At 44.3% G+C, this 22,832-nt stretch overlaps 1 protein-coding gene across 1 annotated transcript in view; it reads right to left on the bottom strand.

Moving 5' to 3' along the window:
• LOC126480685 (importin-4-like) overlaps positions 1–22,832 on the bottom strand; it is a 110,248-nt gene that overhangs the window by 12,011 nt on the left and 75,405 nt on the right. Inside the window, exons 13-14 of the mRNA XM_050103914.1 lie at positions 6,286–6,437; positions 5,844–6,037 (exon numbers count right to left, since the gene is read on the bottom strand). Coding sequence (XP_049959871.1) covers positions 5,844–6,037; positions 6,286–6,437 — 346 coding nt within the window. The remainder of the gene's footprint in view (positions 1–5,843; positions 6,038–6,285; positions 6,438–22,832) is intronic.

The raw sequence follows: 22,832 nt of genomic DNA on the forward strand, positions 1-22,832 counted from the left end.
GTTCCTTAATAGGCGAGCAGTTGCCCATCCTCTTTGTTGTTCCCATCCTGGATACCAACACAAATCAGACAAAAATATCCTACATAGTGCATCACTATGAAATCATGGTTTTACATTGACATTCATAAAATAATCCAGAATTGAACAACCCAACAGAACCAGTAGGGTTCAAACAAGACTTTCCACCAATTGGTAATAGGTTAAAATACATTACATGATACAAGTCAAAATGAGACGTGAATATTACATTATTACACTATACATATTGAGTCTTCAATGACCAAGTGAATTATGGTACAGAGGATCTCTCAAAAGCATTGCAAGTTACATAAAATCTAAAACAAAACATCTTAACTACAGTCCAAATTGTAATGGAAAAATTAAAAAAGTTAACATGGAGAGGCACAAAGAATTCAGATTTATTTGCACCAACTGTAAAACATGCATTAAGGAGACTGCTCAGTGATGATTGGGATAACTGCTGTGATTGAAGCATATATATTCTTAAAAGTACCAAATACTGTGTTCTGCATAATCTGCCTTCTGCACATCTTCAGTGGAGTAATGTGATTAATGTAAATCTATGTTTTAAACAGATTTTCTGTCTAGCGTGTGCCTATATTAGCCTAAGAAGAATCACTTGCATCTCTTAAGTGAAAAGGTTTTCCAGATTTATTTTTTACTCAGGCCACAAAAATGATGATCAAACAATGGAATCTTCAGGTAGGAGCATCAACATTGTGGTAAAGACAGATTGTTACTTATGGTAAAGAACACATGTAAAGTTGCAGACTGGCACAATTAAAACAAACTTACATAAAGCTTACAGCCACAGCCTTCATCAGTACACACACACACACACACACACACACACACACACACACACACACACACACTCTCTCTCTCTCTCTCTCTCTCTCTCTCTTCATGCACGTAACGTGTGTGTGTGTGTGTGTGTGTGTGTGTGTGTGTGTGTGTTTTTACTGATGAAGACTGTGGCCGAAAGCTTTTTTTAAGTGTCTTAATTGTGCCTGTCGGTCACTTGACTTGCCTTCTTTACAGTAATTAAGAACTATGAGGATCATTTACCTTACAATATCTTGAAGGAATAATAGCTGATCTCTTTTTTAAGTATGTATGGCACATTACTATTTTACGGTATGTTTTACAACCTATATGGTCTCTTTGCTATGGGTCTACAGAACAAATATATCTAATATAATGTAGATCAAATAAGATTTCTAATGATACTGTGATTTTTACAGATCATCTGTGTGACCTATAAAAGATTTTAGAACTATTCAGAAAAGGGATGAAGTACACTGATCTATGCAACTTCAAGAATGAGAATTGATAACCTGGAACAGTAACTGATCAAAGTTAAACTTCTATGAACAGAATTATGAAGCAGTAAAGATAAAGAATTCTAAATACTATACAGTGAAATCCAAAACATTTTAAGTGATAAAAGATACACATAGGATCCCCCTTTGCATTTTCGCACTTTATGTATGATATTTGTACATAACAGGCATCAAAATATTTGTCGGAGACCTGTTTATTATCTAATAAAAACAGTTGGTGTAACCAGAACTGGTAACCGTATGGAAAGTAGAAACATTTGACTCAATTTTATACATCATAATCGACATTTTCGGAAAGACTGCAGCTGTAATTCATTATTTAAATAATGAAATACTGCATCAATTATGTATTTTTTCATGTTTACCACAGCATATTTCAAGACACTTTTCTTGTTAACTGCAAATATTTAAGAAAGTATTTTGTGTAGTGTTTGCATCTGTGTTGTTTTTGTCTCTTGTACTGCAGTATTCTTTTTGAGGTTATCAGGTACTAAGGCTCCTCAATTATTTAGAAAACTGCACATATGCAACTACCACTCTCACTTTTTGTCTGTGAAACATCACAAAAAAATACATATGTAAATATTGCCACTGGTAATGAGAAATTCTCAAAATGAGTCTGGCTAAGCATGAAAAAACAATTCAAAGCCAGTGAACATTCAACTAGCACTACAAGTGGTCAAATGACGATCAAAACAATCACAAAGCTCTGCATGCACAATACAGACAGTTTGGAAAGGGTTGCGATTGGTCATTATCTCTCTATTCAAAAGTTCCTAGTTACTACCATCAGCCACCATGCCGAGATGAGCTTCACAGAAGCAGAAGACGCGGCAAGAACTGTTCGGATTTTTACAAATTTACCGCTTCAGATCTGCTGAGTGGAGCACGCTGATTTGAGAAATTTGACCATGTAATATTTGTAAACACTACTTGATGGCCAACGCCATGCCAGCGCCACTTTACGTCAATTTTTCTCCATGAACATTTTTTCATAAAGCATAAATTTCGGGAAAATTATAAACAAGGCAACACAAAATAAGGTATGAATTAACATTTGGGACATAAATTTCGGGAAAATTATAAACAAGGCAACACAAAATAAGGTATGAATTAACATTTGGGGCATAGGAAATTTGACAGTACCGAAACCATAGAAGTGGGGTTATACTGTGTGTGTGTGTGTGTGTGTGTGTGTGTGTGTGTGTGTGAGAAAGAGAAACGGAAACAGTTTTTCTTACAATTATTCAGTGTGAACACCGATCACACATCAAGTCAATATGCGAGTTATACCGAAACGTTGATCAATGCAACAACACTGTTTCGAAAGTCGGATAGATCAGCTGGTATCCGAGGCACATACACATGATCACGTCACATCACGTGTGAACATGGAGGTCATGCATAAAATGCATGTGTCAACTGGACCCTTGTGCTCAATCCACTGGCTGAATACAACGTTGTTTAACGAGTCATGTACTTAGGTATGCCAGTGAGGCAGCACACCTTCTTGTTCCCAAATAAATGAGTGTTTTTCAGCTTCTTCCCATTGAGGCATGGGCCATAGTTGTAGCACACCAAGATAAGAAACATCAGTAGCAGCTGATTCACTGAAAAAGAAAGGCCCATAAACTTTCCACAGGGATATTTCTTGGGGGCTAAGCGTGAAAGACTCTCACTCGGTCAACACATTTTTCAGTCACTGTTTGTCATTCCTTACTCTTCCCACTGTGCACAGGTACACAAACAAAACTGTTTGAGTTGCTCTTTCATTTGGTGTATTTACAATTTTAAGTTGAATGTAATAAATGCTACAATGCCTTAAAACTGGTATGTTCATTTTGAAACACCCTGTACATTTAGTCATTTTTACATATTTTGTAGTGTTGTGTGTTTACTACTTAGGCATTTAAGGATACAGATAATTTGTATTCTGGATTGTGAATAATGACACTATACTTTTCTGATATGAAATTTTTAAGGATTTGAAACTTTTTATCTTCATAATTTTTATTCTTTATAAAAAAAATCCAGAAAACAGTTCCTTTTCTTCTCTATGCACAAATTAATATTACAAGTCTGGTGAATAATTGATGGACTTCCTCTGCCGTTTGACACCTTGCATATACCTCTCTTCACAAACACAAATGGCCAATGTCCAACATTGTTCTCATGAACCTTTTGGGGAACTGGCTTTGATGCATGCTATATTTTCTACTTCTTTGCGTATTCAGTATCTACCCTTTAAGGTCTTCCCTCTTTCTTCCATTTACATCCTTTTTCATCTTGCACAGGACATCAGCTACTTCAGCTTTGAACTGACAAAGCAGGTTCTGATTATTTTTTGGTAACCTGAGAGTTTGTGCAATAGCCTTGGATTTACCACCACCATATAAATGAAGTGGATAAATAGCTGATAGAAGTTATAGCACTATCTGATGTTGATTCTCTATAATGCAATTGGTGACTAAAAGATCCACTACTCCCATGAACTCTGTGGAAAAGAATAATTTATGAATGATCAGCTTCAAGCCTTTTTTGGCCTTCTTATCCAATTGGTTCCCCTTCCTTAGTGATAGAACTAGAAGAGGCACTCATGCGACCGTCGTCACTCTCCAACAACCCCATGAGCGATAACACCACTCCTCTTTCCATAAAATATTGCTGGACTCATTATCCAAAAAATGAGTTCTTTGCTTGCAAGTGCAAAAGTTGACAGATTTGTAAGATTTAAAAAATTGCTCAGGAATTCTAGGAATAATGCCAACCATAATCATTTTTAATCCAGATATATCTTGACATTACCTCCATTCCATAATATTTATTTAAAGTTGATAGCTTAAGTTTCTAAAGATCAGTACTAATAAATCTCAACAGCTGAAATACAAATGTCCACACTACACAGAATTCCCAAGATGCAACTGTTCAAGTAGTTTAAGGAATTCTCTCAGTGCAGCTTAACATTCCATACTTTTAGTCTGAAATGTTACGAGTTTGCTACACACAGCCACTGTGAGTAAATGCTCCTCACTATGCACATACAGCTGTGTATCACAGGCTTTACATATTTGTCAAGCTTGCCCAAGGAGGTTTAAAATATTCCACACAGAACTTAGCAATTTACATACATTTGACAGATATTCACCAAAAAGAAATTGGTGCTCAGATAAACACTTAAATAAGAGTATCAGCTCTCAATACTTACTAAGAGCGGTGATTTACTGAGTAAGTTAGAAAACATTTTATTCCTACTTTGACCTTGTTCTCAACTATAATAACCACTACTTTCAGGTAACAGCAAGGAAACAAAATTAGCAACTGACAGCATTGGAAAGAGGCACGCAAAATGTATGCTGTAAAAAATTATAACTTAAGATATGCATACATATGCACAATTAATTTAAATGACACTGTCACTTCATTCAAATCTTTCAAACCAACTTTAAAACAATAGAGTGGGAAGCTCTTTATAACATCTTTTCTATTGCTCTGCACCAGTCAGATGCAGCACTTTTATAACCATTTTATTTAAGATGTGGCCACACCCTCCTCGTGCCACTCAAATGCAGATAAGTCTTCACTGTTTGAGAGCATCACTGGATTTTGAATTGGATGAATGTTCTGGGAGGGATGTTCATTTCAGTGTTCATTACACTCCTTGGTGAAGTCAAAAATTTCTGTGACCTGAAAAATCAGCCCAATCTATCTTGTGTACCTTCAGTGTAAACCTGGTGGATTCTGGTAAGTGCTACTTAAAAATGAGTTTTTCTGGAACTGTCTACTTAAGAACTTGCACCTTGGCAGATCGTCTGAGATGTGGAGGAATAATACCGGATGCAGCAGGCAAAAGCTGTGTGTGTGTGTGTGTGTGTGTGTGTGTGTGTGTGTGTGTGTGTGACAGTGGCAGTAACATCTTCATGGTCTTATTCAGAAATGTGTGTCTTGGTTGTACATGTGCTTTTTTCCCCACGCAGGGGCACAGTATTCAGCAGTCAAGCACACATTAAATTGGAGCAGTGAATAGCATGTGCGTATTTGCTCCACAATTTTTTCCAGTTATTTTGTGGAGAAGCTTTACTATTGTGCAAGGTTTCTTTGACAGTTTCATACAGTGCTGTTTAAATGAGAATGTGAGTGAAAGTGACACCTAGAAATTCAGGTAAGCATTTTTGAGAAATTATGATGTCGATCAAAAAATGTGTTGTGTGGGCCTCTTTATTATGCAAATGGAATGCTGTGACATAGGTTTTATTTACGCCATCAAGTGATTGACAGTCTTGAATGGGTTAGGGAACGCTTCGTACTTTTCATGAACAGAAATTTCAGCTAGAATGTCTATTTCACCAACAGGCAGTAAGCTACATGAGGAAGTGCTTTGTGACAGTAAGAACTACTAGGACTGAAATCTGGAAAATTTGCACACATACAAACTTGTTAATGGATCCAAAATTTTTCAGATATACAATGTAAGTAACCAACCTTGAAAGTCATAACATCCTGTATGCAATTAATTATGGCATCTTTATGCCCTTCCCCTTCCAGAACAGGGTGCTTTACTTCCTTCAATAACTCAGTATACGCTTCGAGGGCAGTTGTTACTACTTCCCTTTCTTCATCCATGCGAATTAGTTCAGCACACTTAGGAACGAACATGGATAATGCTTTCATCAAAGCTGAAACAATTCCATAACAAATTATGTTAAGACCTTTAAAAAACTAAAAGTTAAATTTAAATCAATCATAATTTTCTTCTTGTTCCCACTTAATGGATATGAAGTGATTTTATTTCATGCAACTGTACAAAATATGAAGGTACTGTATACATAATATTATTACTCTAATTTGAATTTGATAATGACGTAAGTGAATCAAATACAAGTGACATTCGAAACACAGATTGGTTTACCAATGGTAGCAGTACCTGCTTTTCCTGCTGGTGTATCTATCTTTGAGAAGTTGATGCAGAACTGTGAAAGTGTTTCAATCGCTGCTTTGCGGATATCATCCTGAGGGTAATTTAGCAGCTTGTAAACCTCTTCAAAACAGCCTTCAAGGTGCGGCAGGAAAGCAGGACTAAACAAAAATTTAAGTTGTATCATGTTATGATAGTCAGCTGAACCATACTTTTATCCAACATTTATTGCATTAAAGCAATGCTTACATATGTAAAAAACAAAACAAGTTAGTAAAAATGCAAAAACATTGAGCCTGTCGATGGAAAGTCCTTGTGTGATGTAATTTAGCGGTAAATATCACCCACCAAGTAGCAGAGTCATCTAAAGGCACATAAACATGACAGAATTTTGCTACCTTTCGAACTAGTCCTTTCTAGAGTTAGAGTACACACAGACTGTTTGGCTAAATTGTACTAATTTCAACACGGTCCATTCAGCTTGAGAAACAGAAATGCTCACGTTGAGGACTGATCTAGCATTTGTATTTAAGCCTTACAGCTCTCTGTTTAAAAGAGGGGAGATACCTTCAATACTGAAGCATGTCTCTGTAACCTAAAGCAGAACAGGCATTTATGATAACCAAATCTGAGCACAGAACATGTGCAGATATTTTAATGTACATTCAGGGTGTACACGCGGACAAGGAACAAAAATTCCCAGATTTTTCCCGGTTAAAAAGACACTTTTTCCCAGGAGAAAATACAGCTTTTCTGTGTTAAGTGATAGTATACTTTTCCTCGTAACTGTAAAACTTATCAATCCTTTATGGTTTTATACACTAAGCTATCTGTGTAACCAGTTGTTTATCAGTGGAATATTTCCTGAATGGTTGAAATATGCTGAAGTTAAGCCACTGTTTAAGAAGGGAGATAAAGAAATAGCATCAAATTTCAGTCCAATTTCACTTTTGCCAGCATTCTCAAAAATTTTAGAAAAAGTAATGTACAATTGACTTTGTAACCATCTTATCTCAAATATCATACTGTCAAGGCCACAGTTCGGATTTCTTAAGGGTTCTGATATTGAGAAGACTACCTATACTTACAGTGAAAATGTGCTAAATTCACTAGACAAAAAATTGCAGGCAACTCGTATATTTTGTGATCTGTCAAAGGCATTTTACTATGAATCAATATGCTTTTAAGTAAATTAGAATATTATAGGGTAACAGGAAATGCTGTAAAATGGTTCAAATCTTGTATCTCTGGCAGGAAACAAAGGGTGTTATTAGGAAAGAGGCATGTATCAAGCTATCAGGCATCATCCAGCTGGGAACTAATTACATGTGGGGTCCCACAAGGTTCAATTTTAGGGCCCTTTTTCTTGTGTATATCAATGACCTTTCACCAGTAACGTTACCATAAGCCAAGTTCGTTTTGTTTGCGATGATATAAACATTGCAATAAATAGCAAATCAAGTGTAGTCTTAGAAAAGTCAGCTAATACAATATTTGTGAACATTAATCACTGGTTCCTAGCCAATTCTTTGTCACTAAACTTTGAAAAAAAAAAAAAACACTACGTGCAGTTCAGAACTTGTAAGGGGTGTCCAACGAGTATATGCCTAACATATGATGACAAGCATATAGAAGAAATGGACAGTGTTAAATTCTTGGGATTACAGCTTGATAATAAATTCAAGTGGGAGCAGCACATCACAAAAATGCTGAAGCGTTTCAACAAATCTCTATCTGCAATGCGAATTGTGTCAGACATAGGGGATATAAAAATGAAAAAGCTGGCATACTATGCTTACTTTCATTCCATAATGTCATATGGGATTCTTTTCTGGGGTAATTCATCAAGCCAAGCTAAAGTTTTCCAGGCACAAAAACGTGCAGTAAGAGTTTTATGTGGTGTGAACTCAAGAACATTCTGCAGAAGCCTGTTTAGGGAACTAGGGATACTAACTACTGCTTCCCAATACATTTATTCCTTAATGAAATTTGTCATTAAAAATATATCATTTTTTCAAACCAAAAGCTTAATTCATGGGATCAATACTAGAAATAAGAATAATCTTCACAAGGATTTAAAGTCAGTTAGTCTTGTAAAAAAAGGTGTGCATTATTCAGGAACACACATTTATAACTTGCCAGCAGCCATAAAAAGCTTAACAACCAATGAAATTCAGTTTAAGAGAGGCCTAAAGGACTTATTGGTGGACAACTCCTACTCATATTATATAGATAAGTTTATTTATTTGAGTTGTAAATATTTGTCATGTGTGAAACTTCCTGGCAGATTAAAACTGTGTGCCCGACCGAGACTCGAACTCGGGACCTTTGCCTTTCGCGGGCAAGTGCTCTACCATCTGAGCTACCGAAGCACGACTCACGCCCGGTACTCACAGCTTTACTTCTGCCAGTACCTCGTCTCCTACCTTCCAAACTTTACAGAAGCTCTTCTGCGAACCTTGCAGAACTAGCACTCCTGAAAGAAAGGATATTGCGGAGACATGGCTTAGCCACAGCCTGGGGGATGTTTCCAGAATGAGATTTTCACTCTGCAGCGGAGTGTGCGCTGATATGAAACTTCCTGGCAGATTAAAACTGTGTGCCCGACCGAGACTCGAACTCGGGACCTTTGCCTTTCGCGGGCAAGTGCTCTACCATCTGAGCTACCGAAGCACGACTCACGCCCGGTACTCACAGCTTTACTTCTGCCAGTACCTCGTCTCCTACCTTCCAAACTTTACAGAAGCTCTTCTGCGAACCTTGCAGAACTAGCACTCCTGAAAGAAAGGATATTGCGGAGACATGGCTTAGCCACAGCCTGGGGGATGTTTCCAGAATGAGATTTTCACTCTGCAGCGGAGTGTGCGCTGATATGAAACTTCCTGGCAGATTAAAACTGTGTGCCCGACCGAGACTCGAACTCGGGACCTTTGCCTTTCGCGGGCAAGTGCTCTACCATCTGAGCTACCGAAGCACGACTCACGCCCGGTACTCACAGCTTTACTTCTGCCAGTACCTCGTCTCCTACCTTCCAAACTTTACAGAAGCTCTTCTGCGAACCTTGCAGAACTAGCACTCCTGAAAGAAAGGATATTGCGGAGACATGGCTTAGCCACAGCCTGGGGGATGTTTCCAGAATGAGATTTTCACTCTGCAGCGGAGTGTGCGCTGATATGAAACTTCCTGGCAGATTAAAACTGTGTGCCCGACCGAGACTCGAACTCGGGACCTTTGCCTTTTGCGGGCAAGTGCTCTACCATCTGAGCTACCGAAGCACGACTCACGCCCGGTACTCACAGCTTTACTTCTGCCAGTACCTCGTCTCCTACCTTCCAAACTTTACAGAAGCTCTTCTGCGAACCTTGCAGAACTAGCACTCCTGAAAGAAAGGATATTGCGGAGACATGGCTTAGCCACAGCCTGGGGGATGTTTCCAGAATGAGATTTTCACTCTGCAGCGGAGTGTGCGCTGATATGAAACTTCCTGGCAGATTAAAACTGTGTGCCCGACCGAGACTCGAACTCGGGACCTTTGCCTTTCGCGGGCAAGTGCTCTACCATCTGAGCTACCGAAGCACGACTCACGCCCGGTACTCACAGCTTTACTTCTGCCAGTACCTCGTCTCCTACCTTCCAAACTTTACAGAAGCTCTTCTGCGAACCTTGCAGAACTAGCACTCCTGAAAGAAAGGATATTGCGGAGACATGGCTTAGCCACAGCCTGGGGGATGTTTCCAGAATGAGATTTTCACTCTGCAGCGGAGTGTGCGCTGATATGAAACTTCCTGGCAGATTAAAACTGTGTGCCCGACCGAGACTCGAACTCGGGACCTTTGCCTTTCGCGGGCAAGTGCTCTACCATCTGAGCTACCGAAGCACGACTCACGCCCGGTACTCACAGCTTTACTTCTGCCAGTACCTCGTCTCCTACCTTCCAAACTTTACAGAAGCTCTTCTGCGAACCTTGCAGAACTAGCACTCCTGAAAGAAAGGATATTGCGGAGACATGGCTTAGCCACAGCCTGGGGGATGTTTCCAGAATGAGATTTTCACTCTGCAGCGGAGTGTGCGCTGATATGAAACTTCCTGGCAGATTAAAACTGTGTGCCCGACCGAGACTCGAACTCGGGACCTTTGCCTTTCGCGGGCAAGTGCTCTACCATCTGAGCTACCGAAGCACGACTCACGCCCGGTACTCACAGCTTTACTTCTGCCAGTACCTCGTCTCCTACCTTCCAAACTTTACAGAAGCTCTTCTGCGAACCTTGCAGAACTAGCACTCCTGAAAGAAAGGATATTGCGGAGACATGGCTTAGCCACAGCCTGGGGGATGTTTCCAGAATGAGATTTTCACTCTGCAGCGGAGTGTGCGCTGATATGAAACTTCCTGGCAGATTAAAACTGTGTGCCCGACCGAGACTCGAACTCGGGACCTTTGCCTTTCGCGGGCAAGTGCTCTACCATCTGAGCTACCGAAGCACGACTCACGCCCGGTACTCACAGCTTTACTTCTGCCAGTACCTCGTCTCCTACCTTCCAAACTTTACAGAAGCTCTTCTGCGAACCTTGCAGAACTAGCACTCCTGAAAGAAAGGATATTGCGGAGACATGGCTTAGCCACAGCCTGGGGGATGTTTCCAGAATGAGATTTTCACTCTGCAGCGGAGTGTGCGCTGATATGAAACTTCCTGGCAGATTAAAACTGTGTGCCCGACCGAGACTCGAACTCGGGACCTTTGCCTTTCGCGGGCAAGTGCTCTACCATCTGAGCTACCGAAGCACGACTCACGCCCGGTACTCACAGCTTTACTTCTGCCAGTACCTCGTCTCCTACCTTCCAAACTTTACAGAAGCTCTTCTGCGAACCTTGCAGAACTAGCACTCCTGAAAGAAAGGATATTGCGGAGACATGGCTTAGCCACAGCCTGGGGGATGTTTCCAGAATGAGATTTTCACTCTGCAGCGGAGTGTGCGCTGATATGAAACTTCCTGGCAGATTAAAACTGTGTGCCCGACCGAGACTCGAACTCGGGACCTTTGCCTTTCGCGGGCAAGTGCTCTACCATCTGAGCTACCGAAGCACGACTCACGCCCGGTACTCACAGCTTTACTTCTGCCAGTACCTCGTCTCCTACCTTCCAAACTTTACAGAAGCTCTTCTGCGAACCTTGCAGAACTAGCACTCCTGAAAGAAAGGATATTGCGGAGACATGGCTTAGCCACAGCCTGGGGGATGTTTCCAGAATGAGATTTTCACTCTGCAGCGGAGTGTGCGCTGATATGAAACTTCCTGGCAGATTAAAACTGTGTGCCCGACCGAGACTCGAACTCGGGACCTTTGCCTTTCGCGGGCAAGTGCTCTACCATCTGAGCTACCGAAGCACGACTCACGCCCGGTACTCACAGCTTTACTTCTGCCAGTACCTCGTCTCCTACCTTCCAAACTTTACAGAAGCTCTTCTGCGAACCTTGCAGAACTAGCACTCCTGAAAGAAAGGATATTGCGGAGACATGGCTTAGCCACAGCCTGGGGGATGTTTCCAGAATGAGATTTTCACTCTGCAGCGGAGTGTGCGCTGATATGAAACTTCCTGGCAGATTAAAACTGTGTGCCCGACCGAGACTCGAACTCGGGACCTTTGCCTTTCGCGGGCAAGTGCTCTACCATCTGAGCTACCGAAGCACGACTCACGCCCGGTACTCACAGCTTTACTTCTGCCAGTACCTCGTCTCCTACCTTCCAAACTTTACAGAAGCTCTTCTGCGAACCTTGCAGAACTAGCACTCCTGAAAGAAAGGATATTGCGGAGACATGGCTTAGCCACAGCCTGGGGGATGTTTCCAGAATGAGATTTTCACTCTGCAGCGGAGTGTGCGCTGATATGAAACTTCCTGGCAGATTAAAACTGTGTGCCCGACCGAGACTCGAACTCGGGACCTTTGCCTTTCGCGGGCAAGTGCTCTACCATCTGAGCTACCGAAGCACGACTCACGCCCGGTACTCACAGCTTTACTTCTGCCAGTACCTCGTCTCCTACCTTCCAAACTTTACAGAAGCTCTTCTGCGAACCTTGCAGAACTAGCACTCCTGAAAGAAAGGATATTGCGGAGACATGGCTTAGCCACAGCCTGGGGGATGTTTCCAGAATGAGATTTTCACTCTGCAGCGGAGTGTGCGCTGATATGAAACTTCCTGGCAGATTAAAACTGTGTGCCCGACCGAGACTCGAACTCGGGACCTTTGCCTTTCGCGGGCAAGTGCTCTACCATCTGAGCTACCGAAGCACGACTCACGCCCGGTACTCACAGCTTTACTTCTGCCAGTACCTCGTCTCCTACCTTCCAAACTTTACAGAAGCTCTTCTGCGAACCTTGCAGAACTAGCACTCCTGAAAGAAAGGATATTGCGGAGACATGGCTTAGCCACAGCCTGGGGGATGTTTCCAGAATGAGATTTTCACTCTGCAGCGGAGTGTGCGCTGATATGAAACTTCCTGGCAGATTAAAACTGTGTGCCCGACCGAGACTCGAACTCGGGACCTTTGCCTTTCGCGGGCAAGTGCTCTACCATCTGAGCTACCGAAGCACGACTCACGCCCGGTACTCACAGCTTTACTTCTGCCAGTACCTCGTCTCCTACCTTCCAAACTTTACAGAAGCTCTTCTGCGAACCTTGCAGAACTAGCACTCCTGAAAGAAAGGATATTGCGGAGACATGGCTTAGCCACAGCCTGGGGGATGTTTCCAGAATGAGATTTTCACTCTGCAGCGGAGTGTGCGCTGATATGAAACTTCCTGGCAGATTAAAACTGTGTGCCCGACCGAGACTCGAACTCGGGACCTTTGCCTTTCGCGGGCAAGTGCTCTACCATCTGAGCTACCGAAGCACGACTCACGCCCGGTACTCACAGCTTTACTTCTGCCAGTACCTCGTCTCCTACCTTCCAAACTTTACAGAAGCTCTTCTGCGAACCTTGCAGAACTAGCACTCCTGAAAGAAAGGATATTGCGGAGACATGGCTTAGCCATCTAAAGTTTGGAAGGTAGGAGACGAGGTACTGGCAGAAGTAAAGCTGTGAGTACCGGGCGTGAGTCGTGCTTCGGCAGCTCAGATGGTAGAGCACTTGCCCGCGAAAGGCAAAGGTCCCGAGTTCGAGTCTCGGTCGGGCACACAGTTTTAATCTGCCAGGAAGTTTCATATCAGCGCACACTCCGCTGCAGAGTGAAAATCTCATTCTGGAAACATCCCCCAGGCTGTGGCTAAGCCATGTCTCCGCAATATCCTTTCTTTCAGGAGTGCTAGTTCTGCAAGGTTCGCAGAAGAGCTTCTGTAAAGTTTGGAAGGTAGGAGACGAGGTACTGGCAGAAGTAAAGCTGTGAGTACCGGGCGTGAGTCGTGCTTCGGTAGCTCAGATGGTAGAGCACTTGCCCGCGAAAGGCAAAGGTCCCGAGTTCGAGTCTCGGTCGGGCACACAGTTTTAATCTGCCAGGAAGTTTCATATCAGCGCACACTCCGCTGCAGAGTGAAAATCTCATTCTGGAAACATCCCCCAGGCTGTGGCTAAGCCATGTCTCCGCAATATCCTTTCTTTCAGGAGTGCTAGTTCTGCAAGGTTCGCAGAAGAGCTTCTGTAAAGTTTGGAAGGTAGGAGACGAGGTACTGGCAGAAGTAAAGCTGTGAGTACCGGGCGTGAGTCGTGCTTCGGTAGCTCAGATGGTAGAGCACTTGCCCGCGAAAGGCAAAGGTCCCGAGTTCGAGTCTCGGTCGGGCACACAGTTTTAATCTGCCAGGAAGGTTCATATCAGCGCACACTCCGCTGCAGAGTGAAAATCTCATTCTGGAAACATCCCCCAGGCTGTGGCTAAGCCATGTCTCCGCAATATCCTTTCTTTCAGGAGTGCTAGTTCTGCAAGGTTCGCAGAAGAGCTTCTGTAAAGTTTGGAAGGTAGGAGACGAGGTACTGGCAGAAGTAAAGCTGTGAGTACCGGGCGTGAGTCGTGCTTCGGTAGCTCAGATGGTAGAGCACTTGCCCGCGAAAGGCAAAGGTCCCGAGTTCGAGTCTCGGTCGGGCACACAGTTTTAATCTGCCAGGAAGTTTCATATCAGCGCACACTCCGCTGCAGAGTGAAAATCTCATTCTGGAAACATCCCCCAGGCTGTGGCTAAGCCATGTCTCCGCAATATCCTTTCTTTCAGGAGTGCTAGTTCTGCAAGGTTCGCAGAAGAGCTTCTGTAAAGTTTGGAAGGTAGGAGACGAGGTACTGGCAGAAGTAAAGCTGTGAGTACCGGGCGTGAGTCGTGCTTCGGTAGCTCAGATGGTAGAGCACTTGCCCGCGAAAGGCAAAGGTCCCGAGTTCGAGTCTCGGTCGGGCACACAGTTTTAATCTGCCAGGAAGTTTCATATCAGCGCACACTCCGCTGCAGAGTGAAAATCTCATTCTGGATTTGTCATGTGTGTTGTTCTTGTGACATGTTCACATCCTAGAGGACCTCATCACTACAGGTCAATTGGAATGAATGTAAATCTAATCTGATCTACGTAGCACAGAGCTTCCCAGCACTTGAAAGGGGGGGAAGAGAGAGAGAGGGGGGGGGGGAGATAGAGAGAGAGGGGGGGGGGGGGAGATAGAGAGAGAGGGGGGGGGGGAGATAGAGAGAGAGGGGGGGGGGGAGATAGAGATTTTGGAAAGATCTTTGATGTGCACCAACATATACATTGCATATTTTCGTGTATGGAAGTATACATTTGAATTACACCAAACACCGCATGTTACTTTCTGAAGCACTAAAATCTAGATTGCAATGTGCTTTTGTAAGACAGTCATAGCTCATGTCATGTGTGCTCTCACCAGCCGATGACAGCAGATACTCCGAGCATAGGACACGTGATGATGTCAACCAATAGCAACGTCATTGTTAAGTAGCACAAACACACAAATACGAAAAAGTTAATGGTTTAAATTAATATACACCGTGTTGCTACAAGAAAAAAAGCTTTCACAGATAATATTGGTCTTCAAGATTAATAAGCTGCAAGAGAAGCTAAGCTTTCCCATGTAATGTTGATTTTTTTTTGGGCATGTAATACTTTAAGATAAATCACACAAATGTGCCAGTAAAATTTTTAACAATGGTTGGTTGGTTGGTTTAAAGGCGGGAGAAGGGACCAAACTACAAGGTAATCGGTCCCTTGTTCCTAATAAAACAATGGCTCAAGTCTTAGAATAAAACAGACGGAACATATAACACAAGATGGAAAGAACGGAAAAGCCACAAGTACGAAGGCAAAGGAGAGTAAAACATGAAAGTAAATTACAGTGGCTGGGCAACCACGATAATAAAAAGGGAAAGCCAGCCACTCTGCAACACATTAAAAGCTCCACCCTAAAAGCACTAGGGTGGAGGACACAGAGGAACAAAGGACTGTGCTAAAAAACCTACACAGAAATACAAAACCCACTCTCACAGATAAAACGTAAAACTAAAACTGTTGTGGAGGCATTTTCACCGCAGGATGCTGCAGAGTGGCTAAAAGTGGGCAGTCCACCAAGGGTTGGACAACTGTCATTTGGGAGCCACAGCAACACTGTAGAGGGTCCTCGGAATGGAGTAGGTAACCACGCGTTAGCCACGGATGGCCAATGCGGAGGCGGCAGAGGACAACCGATTCCCTGCGAGGGGCCTGCATGGAAGACTTCCACACATTCAAGTCTCCTTAGTGACACAGTTTGTTGTGCGTGCTGTTATGCCATTCCATCTCGCAAAGCCGGAAAACCCTGCGGTGTAAGAAAAAATGCAGGTCAGCTTCGGAGATGCCAATCCCCAGAAGCGGTTTCCGCGTCACCTGCTGGCCAGCCTGTTGGCAAGTTCATTGCCGGGGATTCCGATGTGTCCTGGGGTCCATACAAACACCACGGAATGGCGAGACTGTTCCAGGGCATAGATGGGCTCCTGAATGGAAGCTACCAGAGGGTGGCGAGGGTAGCACTGGTCGATAGCTTGTGGGCTACTCAATGAGTCAGTACACAGGAGAAATGACTCTGCCAGGGCATGAGCAGATGTACTCAAGAGCACGAGATATGGCCGCCAGCTCTAAGAGCCCTGGAACAAGTCAAGAATCGAGAGGAAGTGACAGCGGAGAGCAGTGGGGTTAACGGAGTCATTAGGGCCATGCAAAAGGTCCAGACGAAGCTGCAGCCGAGGCGTACACCATGGAGGCGTACGAGAATGGACCGCAAGTAGAGGTGGTAAAGGGAAGCACTCCAGTTCGGAGAGAAGGGACCGCATGTGAACCGCAATTGTTAGCCCCAATCTGGGCCGCCGATGCAGGAGATGGACTGCCACGGGCGGGAAAAGGCGATGGTAATTCGGATGCTCAGGGAACTATAATTGTGTGCTATGTACCTTGCTAGCAGTTGCGCATATCTGATCTGCAATGGAGGGACACCAGCCTCCAGCAGTACACTCGTCACCGGACTCGCCCTAAAAGCTCCTGTCATTAATCTAACCCCACAGTGGTGCACAGGGTTGAGTAAATGCAACGCTGAAGGCGCTGCCGAACCATAAAACACTCTCCCATAGTCAATTCAGGATTGGACAATGGCTCTGTAGAACTGCAGCAGTGTAAAGCGATCTGCACCCCCAATTGGTGTTGCTCAGGCAACAAAGGGCATTGAGGTGCTGCCAACACTTATGCTTAAGATGACTAAGATGAGGGAGCCAAGTCAATCGAGCGTCAAAAACTAGTCCTAGGAATTGATATGTCTCGACTACAGTGAGTGGATCGTCTTTAAGGTAAAGTGTGGGTTCCGGATGAACAGTACAACACCGACAGAAGTGCATGACACAAAACTTTGTGGAAGAAAACTGGAAGCCGTGGGCTAGAGCCCATGACTGCACCTTGTGGATAGCTCCCTGGAAGCACCTCTCAGCAACAACAGTACTGGAGCTGCAGTACGAAATGCAGAAGTCATCTGCATACAGAGAAGGTGAGAGAGAGAGCCCGACAGCTGCTGCTAGACCGTTAATGGCCACTAAAAATAGAGAGAGACTCAATACAGAGCCCTGTGGGACTCCATTCTCCTGGATACGGATGGAACTATGGGAGTCACCAATTTGGACACAGAAAGTACAGAGGGACAGGAAGTTTTGGATAAAAATCTGGAGTGGTACGTGGAGACCCCACTCGTACAATGTGGCAAGGACATGATGTCGCCAACTTGTGTCGTATGCTTTACCCAAGTCAAAAACGATGGCAATCAGGTGTTGCTGCCTGGAAAAGGCTGTTTGGCTGGCAGACACTACGGACACAAGATTATCAGTGGTATTGCGATCCTGGTGGAAGCCCCCCCTAATATGGAGCCAGCAAGCCTCATGACTCCAGGACTCAACCCAACCGCTGACATATCGTACGTTCCAGCAGCTTACAGAGAATGTTGATGAGGCTGACGGGCCGATAGCTACTCACATCAAGTGGGTTTTTATCGGGTTTGAGCACCAGAACAATGCTGCTCTCCCATCATTGCGATGGAAAGACGGCATCACACCAGAGCCAGTTGAAGATGACAAGGAGATGTCGCTTGTAGTCAGATGAGAGATGTTTAATCATCTCGCCGTGGATGCGATCAGGCCCACGAGTTGTGTCGGGGCAATGTGCAAGGGGACTGAGGAGCTCCCACTCTGTAAATGGGGCGTTATAGGATTCACTGCAGCATGTACTGAATGAGAGGACGTTCCCTTCCAGCTGCTGTTTGCATGTGCAAAAGGCTGGAGGGCCATTCTCCGACACAGAAGCTTGAGCAAAGTGCTCGGCAATCGCGTTTGCGTTGGTACATAACTCACCATTTATAGTAACACCGGGCACAGCTGTTGGGGCCTGGTACCCGTAAAGACATTTGATCTTTGCTCAGACTTGGGAAGGTGACGTGTAGCACCCAATGGTGGAGACTTATCCCTCCCGACACTCCTCCTTCCATTGTTTGGAAAGTTGGTGAATGCGGGCAGGAAGCCATTTAAAGGCTATAAGGTATTCCAGGGAAGGGTGTTGCTTATGCCGCTGTAGAACTCGCTGACACTCCTTAATTGCTTCAGCAACTTCTGGCGACCGCCAAGGTACTGCCTTACGCCTCGGGCACCCTAAAGAGCGAGGGCTTGCATTTTCTGCTACAGAAACAATTATGATAGTCACCCACTCAACCATCACACTGATGTTACCATGTGGGGGGAGATTCAGCAGTGACAGCAGAGGTGAAAGTTCCCCAGTCTGCCTTGTTCAAAACCCATCTGGTCAGGCGTCCGTGTGCCTGATGCTGGGCAGTGACAGGAAGATGAGGAAGTGGTCACTACCACATAAGTCGTCGTGTGCTCTCCAGTGGATAGATGGGAGAAGTCCTGGCCTGCAAATTGATAAATCATTGGCAGAGTAACTACCATGACCCACACTGAAATGTGTGGCCGCCCCAGCATTAAAGATGCAGAGGTCGAATTGCGACAAAGTTTCGAAATCTCTGCCTCGGCCAGTAAGCATGGTACCACCACACAAGGGGTTGTGGGCATTAAAATCTCCCAGAAGTAGGAAAGGTTTAGGGAGTTGATCAATCAGTGCAGCTAATACATTCAGGGGTACTGCACCATCTGGAGGAAGATATACATTGCAGACAGTTATTTCCTGCGTCGTCCTTATCCTGACAGCCACAGCTTCAAGAGGGGTTTGAAGGGGCATAGGTTAACTACAGACTGAGTTTAGGACATAAACACAAACTCCATCCAACACACTATTATAGTCGCTACGGTTCCTGTAATATCCCTTATAGCTGCAGAGGGCAGGGGTTCGCATTGCTGGGAACCAGGTTTCCTAGTGGGCAATGCAGATAGCAGGTGTGAAACTTTACAGTTGCCGTAGCTCAGCCAGGCGGTGGAAAAAGCCGTCACAATTCCACTGGTGGATGACATTGTGAGACTGGGAAGGCATGAAACAATGAGGCAGTTTACATCTCAGGGTCACCTGCTGCCACCAATTTATTGCCTGAGCAGTTTATGTCCATTGTGTGTGAGGGTCTAGCGAGATCTAGGTCCTCAACAGACGCCAAAATCTCCACTCCATCCTCAGCCGCAGGGATTGTAGGTAGCAGTGGGGTGGGTGCCACTGCAATTTCCTAGGTCTTAGGGGTTTTCTCTTTGGATTTCTCTCTATGCTCCTTTGGTTTCCTGGCTGGGCGGACTTCACTGGCTCAGTGACTGAGGACGAGCATGAAGCCCTACGACCAGCTGCTTTTGGGCTCATCAGCCACTTGCAGGTGTCTTCTTTCCCACTAGAAGAAACCTGGGAAGGAAGTGACCCAAGGGGCCCCTTCCTAGCGAGATAAGCCAAAGACGACTTACGCTTCTCCAGCTTATAAGTGGGGACGGACGTCCCCAATGGTTTGGGGGATGTTGCTCCTGAAGTAGGTGGTGCAGGAGCAACAGGGAGGGAAATGCCCCCCCATCATCAAGAGGGCAGGTGTAGTCTTCCAGTCTTCCGACTCAGAGGTGAGCTGGGTTGGTGGAGCTGATGGTGCCAGAACTGTTGTAGCGGCGGCGTAAGACGATGTCATACGCACAGGACGCAGGCGTTCAAATTTTCTCTTAGCCTCAGTACAGGTCAGTCTGTCCAGGGCCTTGTACTCCATGATTTTCCTTTCTTTTGGAGAATCCTGCAGTCAGGTGAGCAAGGCAATGGTGCTCTCCACAGTTGACACAGATGGGAGGCGGGCACATGGAGTATCGGGATGTGATGGGCATCCGCAATCTCGGCATGTGATGCTGGAAGTACAGCAGGAAGACATGGCCGAACTTCCAGCACTTAAAGCACCGCATCGGGGGAGGGATATAGGGCTTTACATCACACCGGTAGTCCATCACCTTGACCACCTCGGGCAGTGTATCACCCTCAAAGGCCAAGATGAGGGCACTGGTGGCAACATGATTATTCTTCAGACCCCGGTGGACACGCTGGACGAAATATACACCTCGGCGCTCTAAATTGGTGCGCAGCTCATCGTCAGACTGCAAAAGAAGGTATCTGTGAAATATTATACCCTGGACTATATTTAAGCTCTTATGGGGCGTGATGGTTACAGAAACATCCCCAGCTTGTCACAAGTGAGTAATGGCAGTGACTGGGCAGAGGATGCTGTTTTGATGAAGACTGACCCAGATCTCATATTGGACAAACCCTCCACCTCCCCAAACGTGTCCTCTAAATGCTCAACAAAAAACTCAGGCTTCATCGTCATGAAAGATTCCCCATCAGCTCTCTAACATACAAGGTACCGGGGCGAATAAGATCCGCTGCCATCGTAAGCCTGACGTTCCTCCCACGGTGTGGCCAGGGAGGGGAACAATTTGGAGTTGTACTTGTGTGCGGTGAATTGCGCTTGTGATCGCTTATGGAGACTGGTGGTGTTTCACCACCAGCAATAGATGGACTGTCATCCACTCTGATGCCACCCACTCTGACCACGGGCCCTCCCCACGGTGCTACCCAGCTGCAGCAAAGGCCACCTGGCAGGATGGCCATTGACGGCGTTCCCAATGCCCCAGAGGGATGGGCATCTACCCCTTGGCATACATGGGGAGTTAACCGCACAGGCATCAGCAGAGTGATCCCTGTGGGGTCAGAGGTCTAGAAGCAACACTGCGCATGGCAGCCCCACCACAACGGACTGGCTACTGTGCTGGATATCAGGTGCAAAAGAAGGCCATGGTCATCATCGGCACAGAAATCAACACTGCAAAGTGCATGGTGGAAAACGCATGCACCCAGGAAGATGTCCTCGCCCAAGAGATGGAGAATGGGCAGGACTGCAATGTGACTACTAATAAGTGGGCTAAGGATCTCAATGCACAATGGACACGATGCACCTTGTAAGGCGCCCTTCCCCAATTGGCTCGCCTATTCTAACCCCCAGACCTGCAGGGGGATTTTAACAATGACATGAATGTCTGATTTGGGTTCAAAATCTTCTAAATGGTCGTCCTCAAAGAGTTGATTTTTAAATGAGAGTCAAACGCTCTGTGATAAAGAAATTCATCACACATTCTCTCACATAGTTCATCTTGCATAAAAGGAAATTTATGTTAAAAGTAACACTTTTCAAGCAACCATTCGCAATATTTTCCTGCGACTTGTTAGAAACATGTTCGTTTCAGCAGTTGCCAGAGAGCGCCAGGTAATAGGCATCACCACGCTTGCGCAGCTACGATGACACACAAATTCCGCATGTTCGTACGTGTAAAACATTTGAAGTTCTTACACTATGTCATAAAAGAAACAAGCATCAGAATTTCATGAACGATACTGAAATGCATAATTCGGCATAAAGTGCACATTTGTATGTCCAGATTCTGATGTAAATTTTCTTGGAGTACCAGTACTGTATTATCTCATGTTTGGTTCTTTATTATGCCATAATGCCACACATGCTAGAAGATTAAAACGTGCACTCTAAACACTTGAAAACGGCCAATAGTGAGGAATTAAACAGTTCATTTCAAATAAATTGATTGCCTTGGCGTAAAAGGTTAATAAAAACCAAATTTCTTTATCAAACCAACAAAAATAACTTCATTTTTCTTCAAGGCGATTAATGCTTGACAGTCAGAAAGGTGGAAATAAAATAAAAGCGGAAACTAATAACATTTTAGCCCTCTGTAATTATGTGAATGTACTTTAATTCATTTGATAGCTCCCAGCCACAGAAATCCATTTTGTTTTCATTTAACGTGAGAGAAATAAATGAAGAGGATACGCCAAAATCACTAAACGTAAACACGGGTCACTTGGAGACTACCCACCTCCCCACTACAACTCTGACTGCTCTGTGCATGAGCCCCTGATCTATGGAGCCCCTGCCCCCCTCCCCTCACCTGGGCGTTTGAGGTGTGACACCAAAAATTTAAAAAATTGACTTTTTAAAAAAGTGTTCATTTTGTAGTGCACATCTTTCTGAAGACAGTGACACACAAAACATGAGTGTTCGAGGAAATGTAAGACATGTTATTTGGTCTTAAGTGTGCCAAATTACAGTGCCACACCTCTTCACACAGCATTGTTTGTCACACATTGTGTTCCGTTCTGTGGAATTCAAACATGTAATATTTTTTAATGGATGTCATCAAACTATATTCAGGACAGTGGAAATTAAGATGTCCTGTTGTGCTTCTCCTGCTCCAGTTGGCTGGTTTGACATCCTGCCCCTCTTAAAACCAACTCTTAATTAATATTGGATGGGATTATTTCTAACAAGGGGAACAAGAACTCTTCAGAACATTTGCACTCTCTATTGCCTATTAGCTAATAACTTGCTGTTTTGTGTGACACAAAATTAACTATAGGGTACGTAGAACCAGTAAAGACAATAGACAAGCATGACAGTACACATTTCTTCAATCCTTAAGTCCTGACATTTTTTTCCTCTCCAATCTTGCTGCAGCTTTACATTGTATGCTTTCCTTTGTGGGAAAGAATCTATCACCTCATCAAAGTTTGTCAAATTTTTTGCTACATGAAAAAATG

The sequence above is a fragment of the Schistocerca serialis genome, chromosome 5 (genome assembly GCF_023864345.2).
Source record: "Schistocerca serialis cubense isolate TAMUIC-IGC-003099 chromosome 5, iqSchSeri2.2, whole genome shotgun sequence".
NCBI classification, from domain to species: Eukaryota; Metazoa; Arthropoda; class Insecta; order Orthoptera; family Acrididae; genus Schistocerca; species Schistocerca serialis.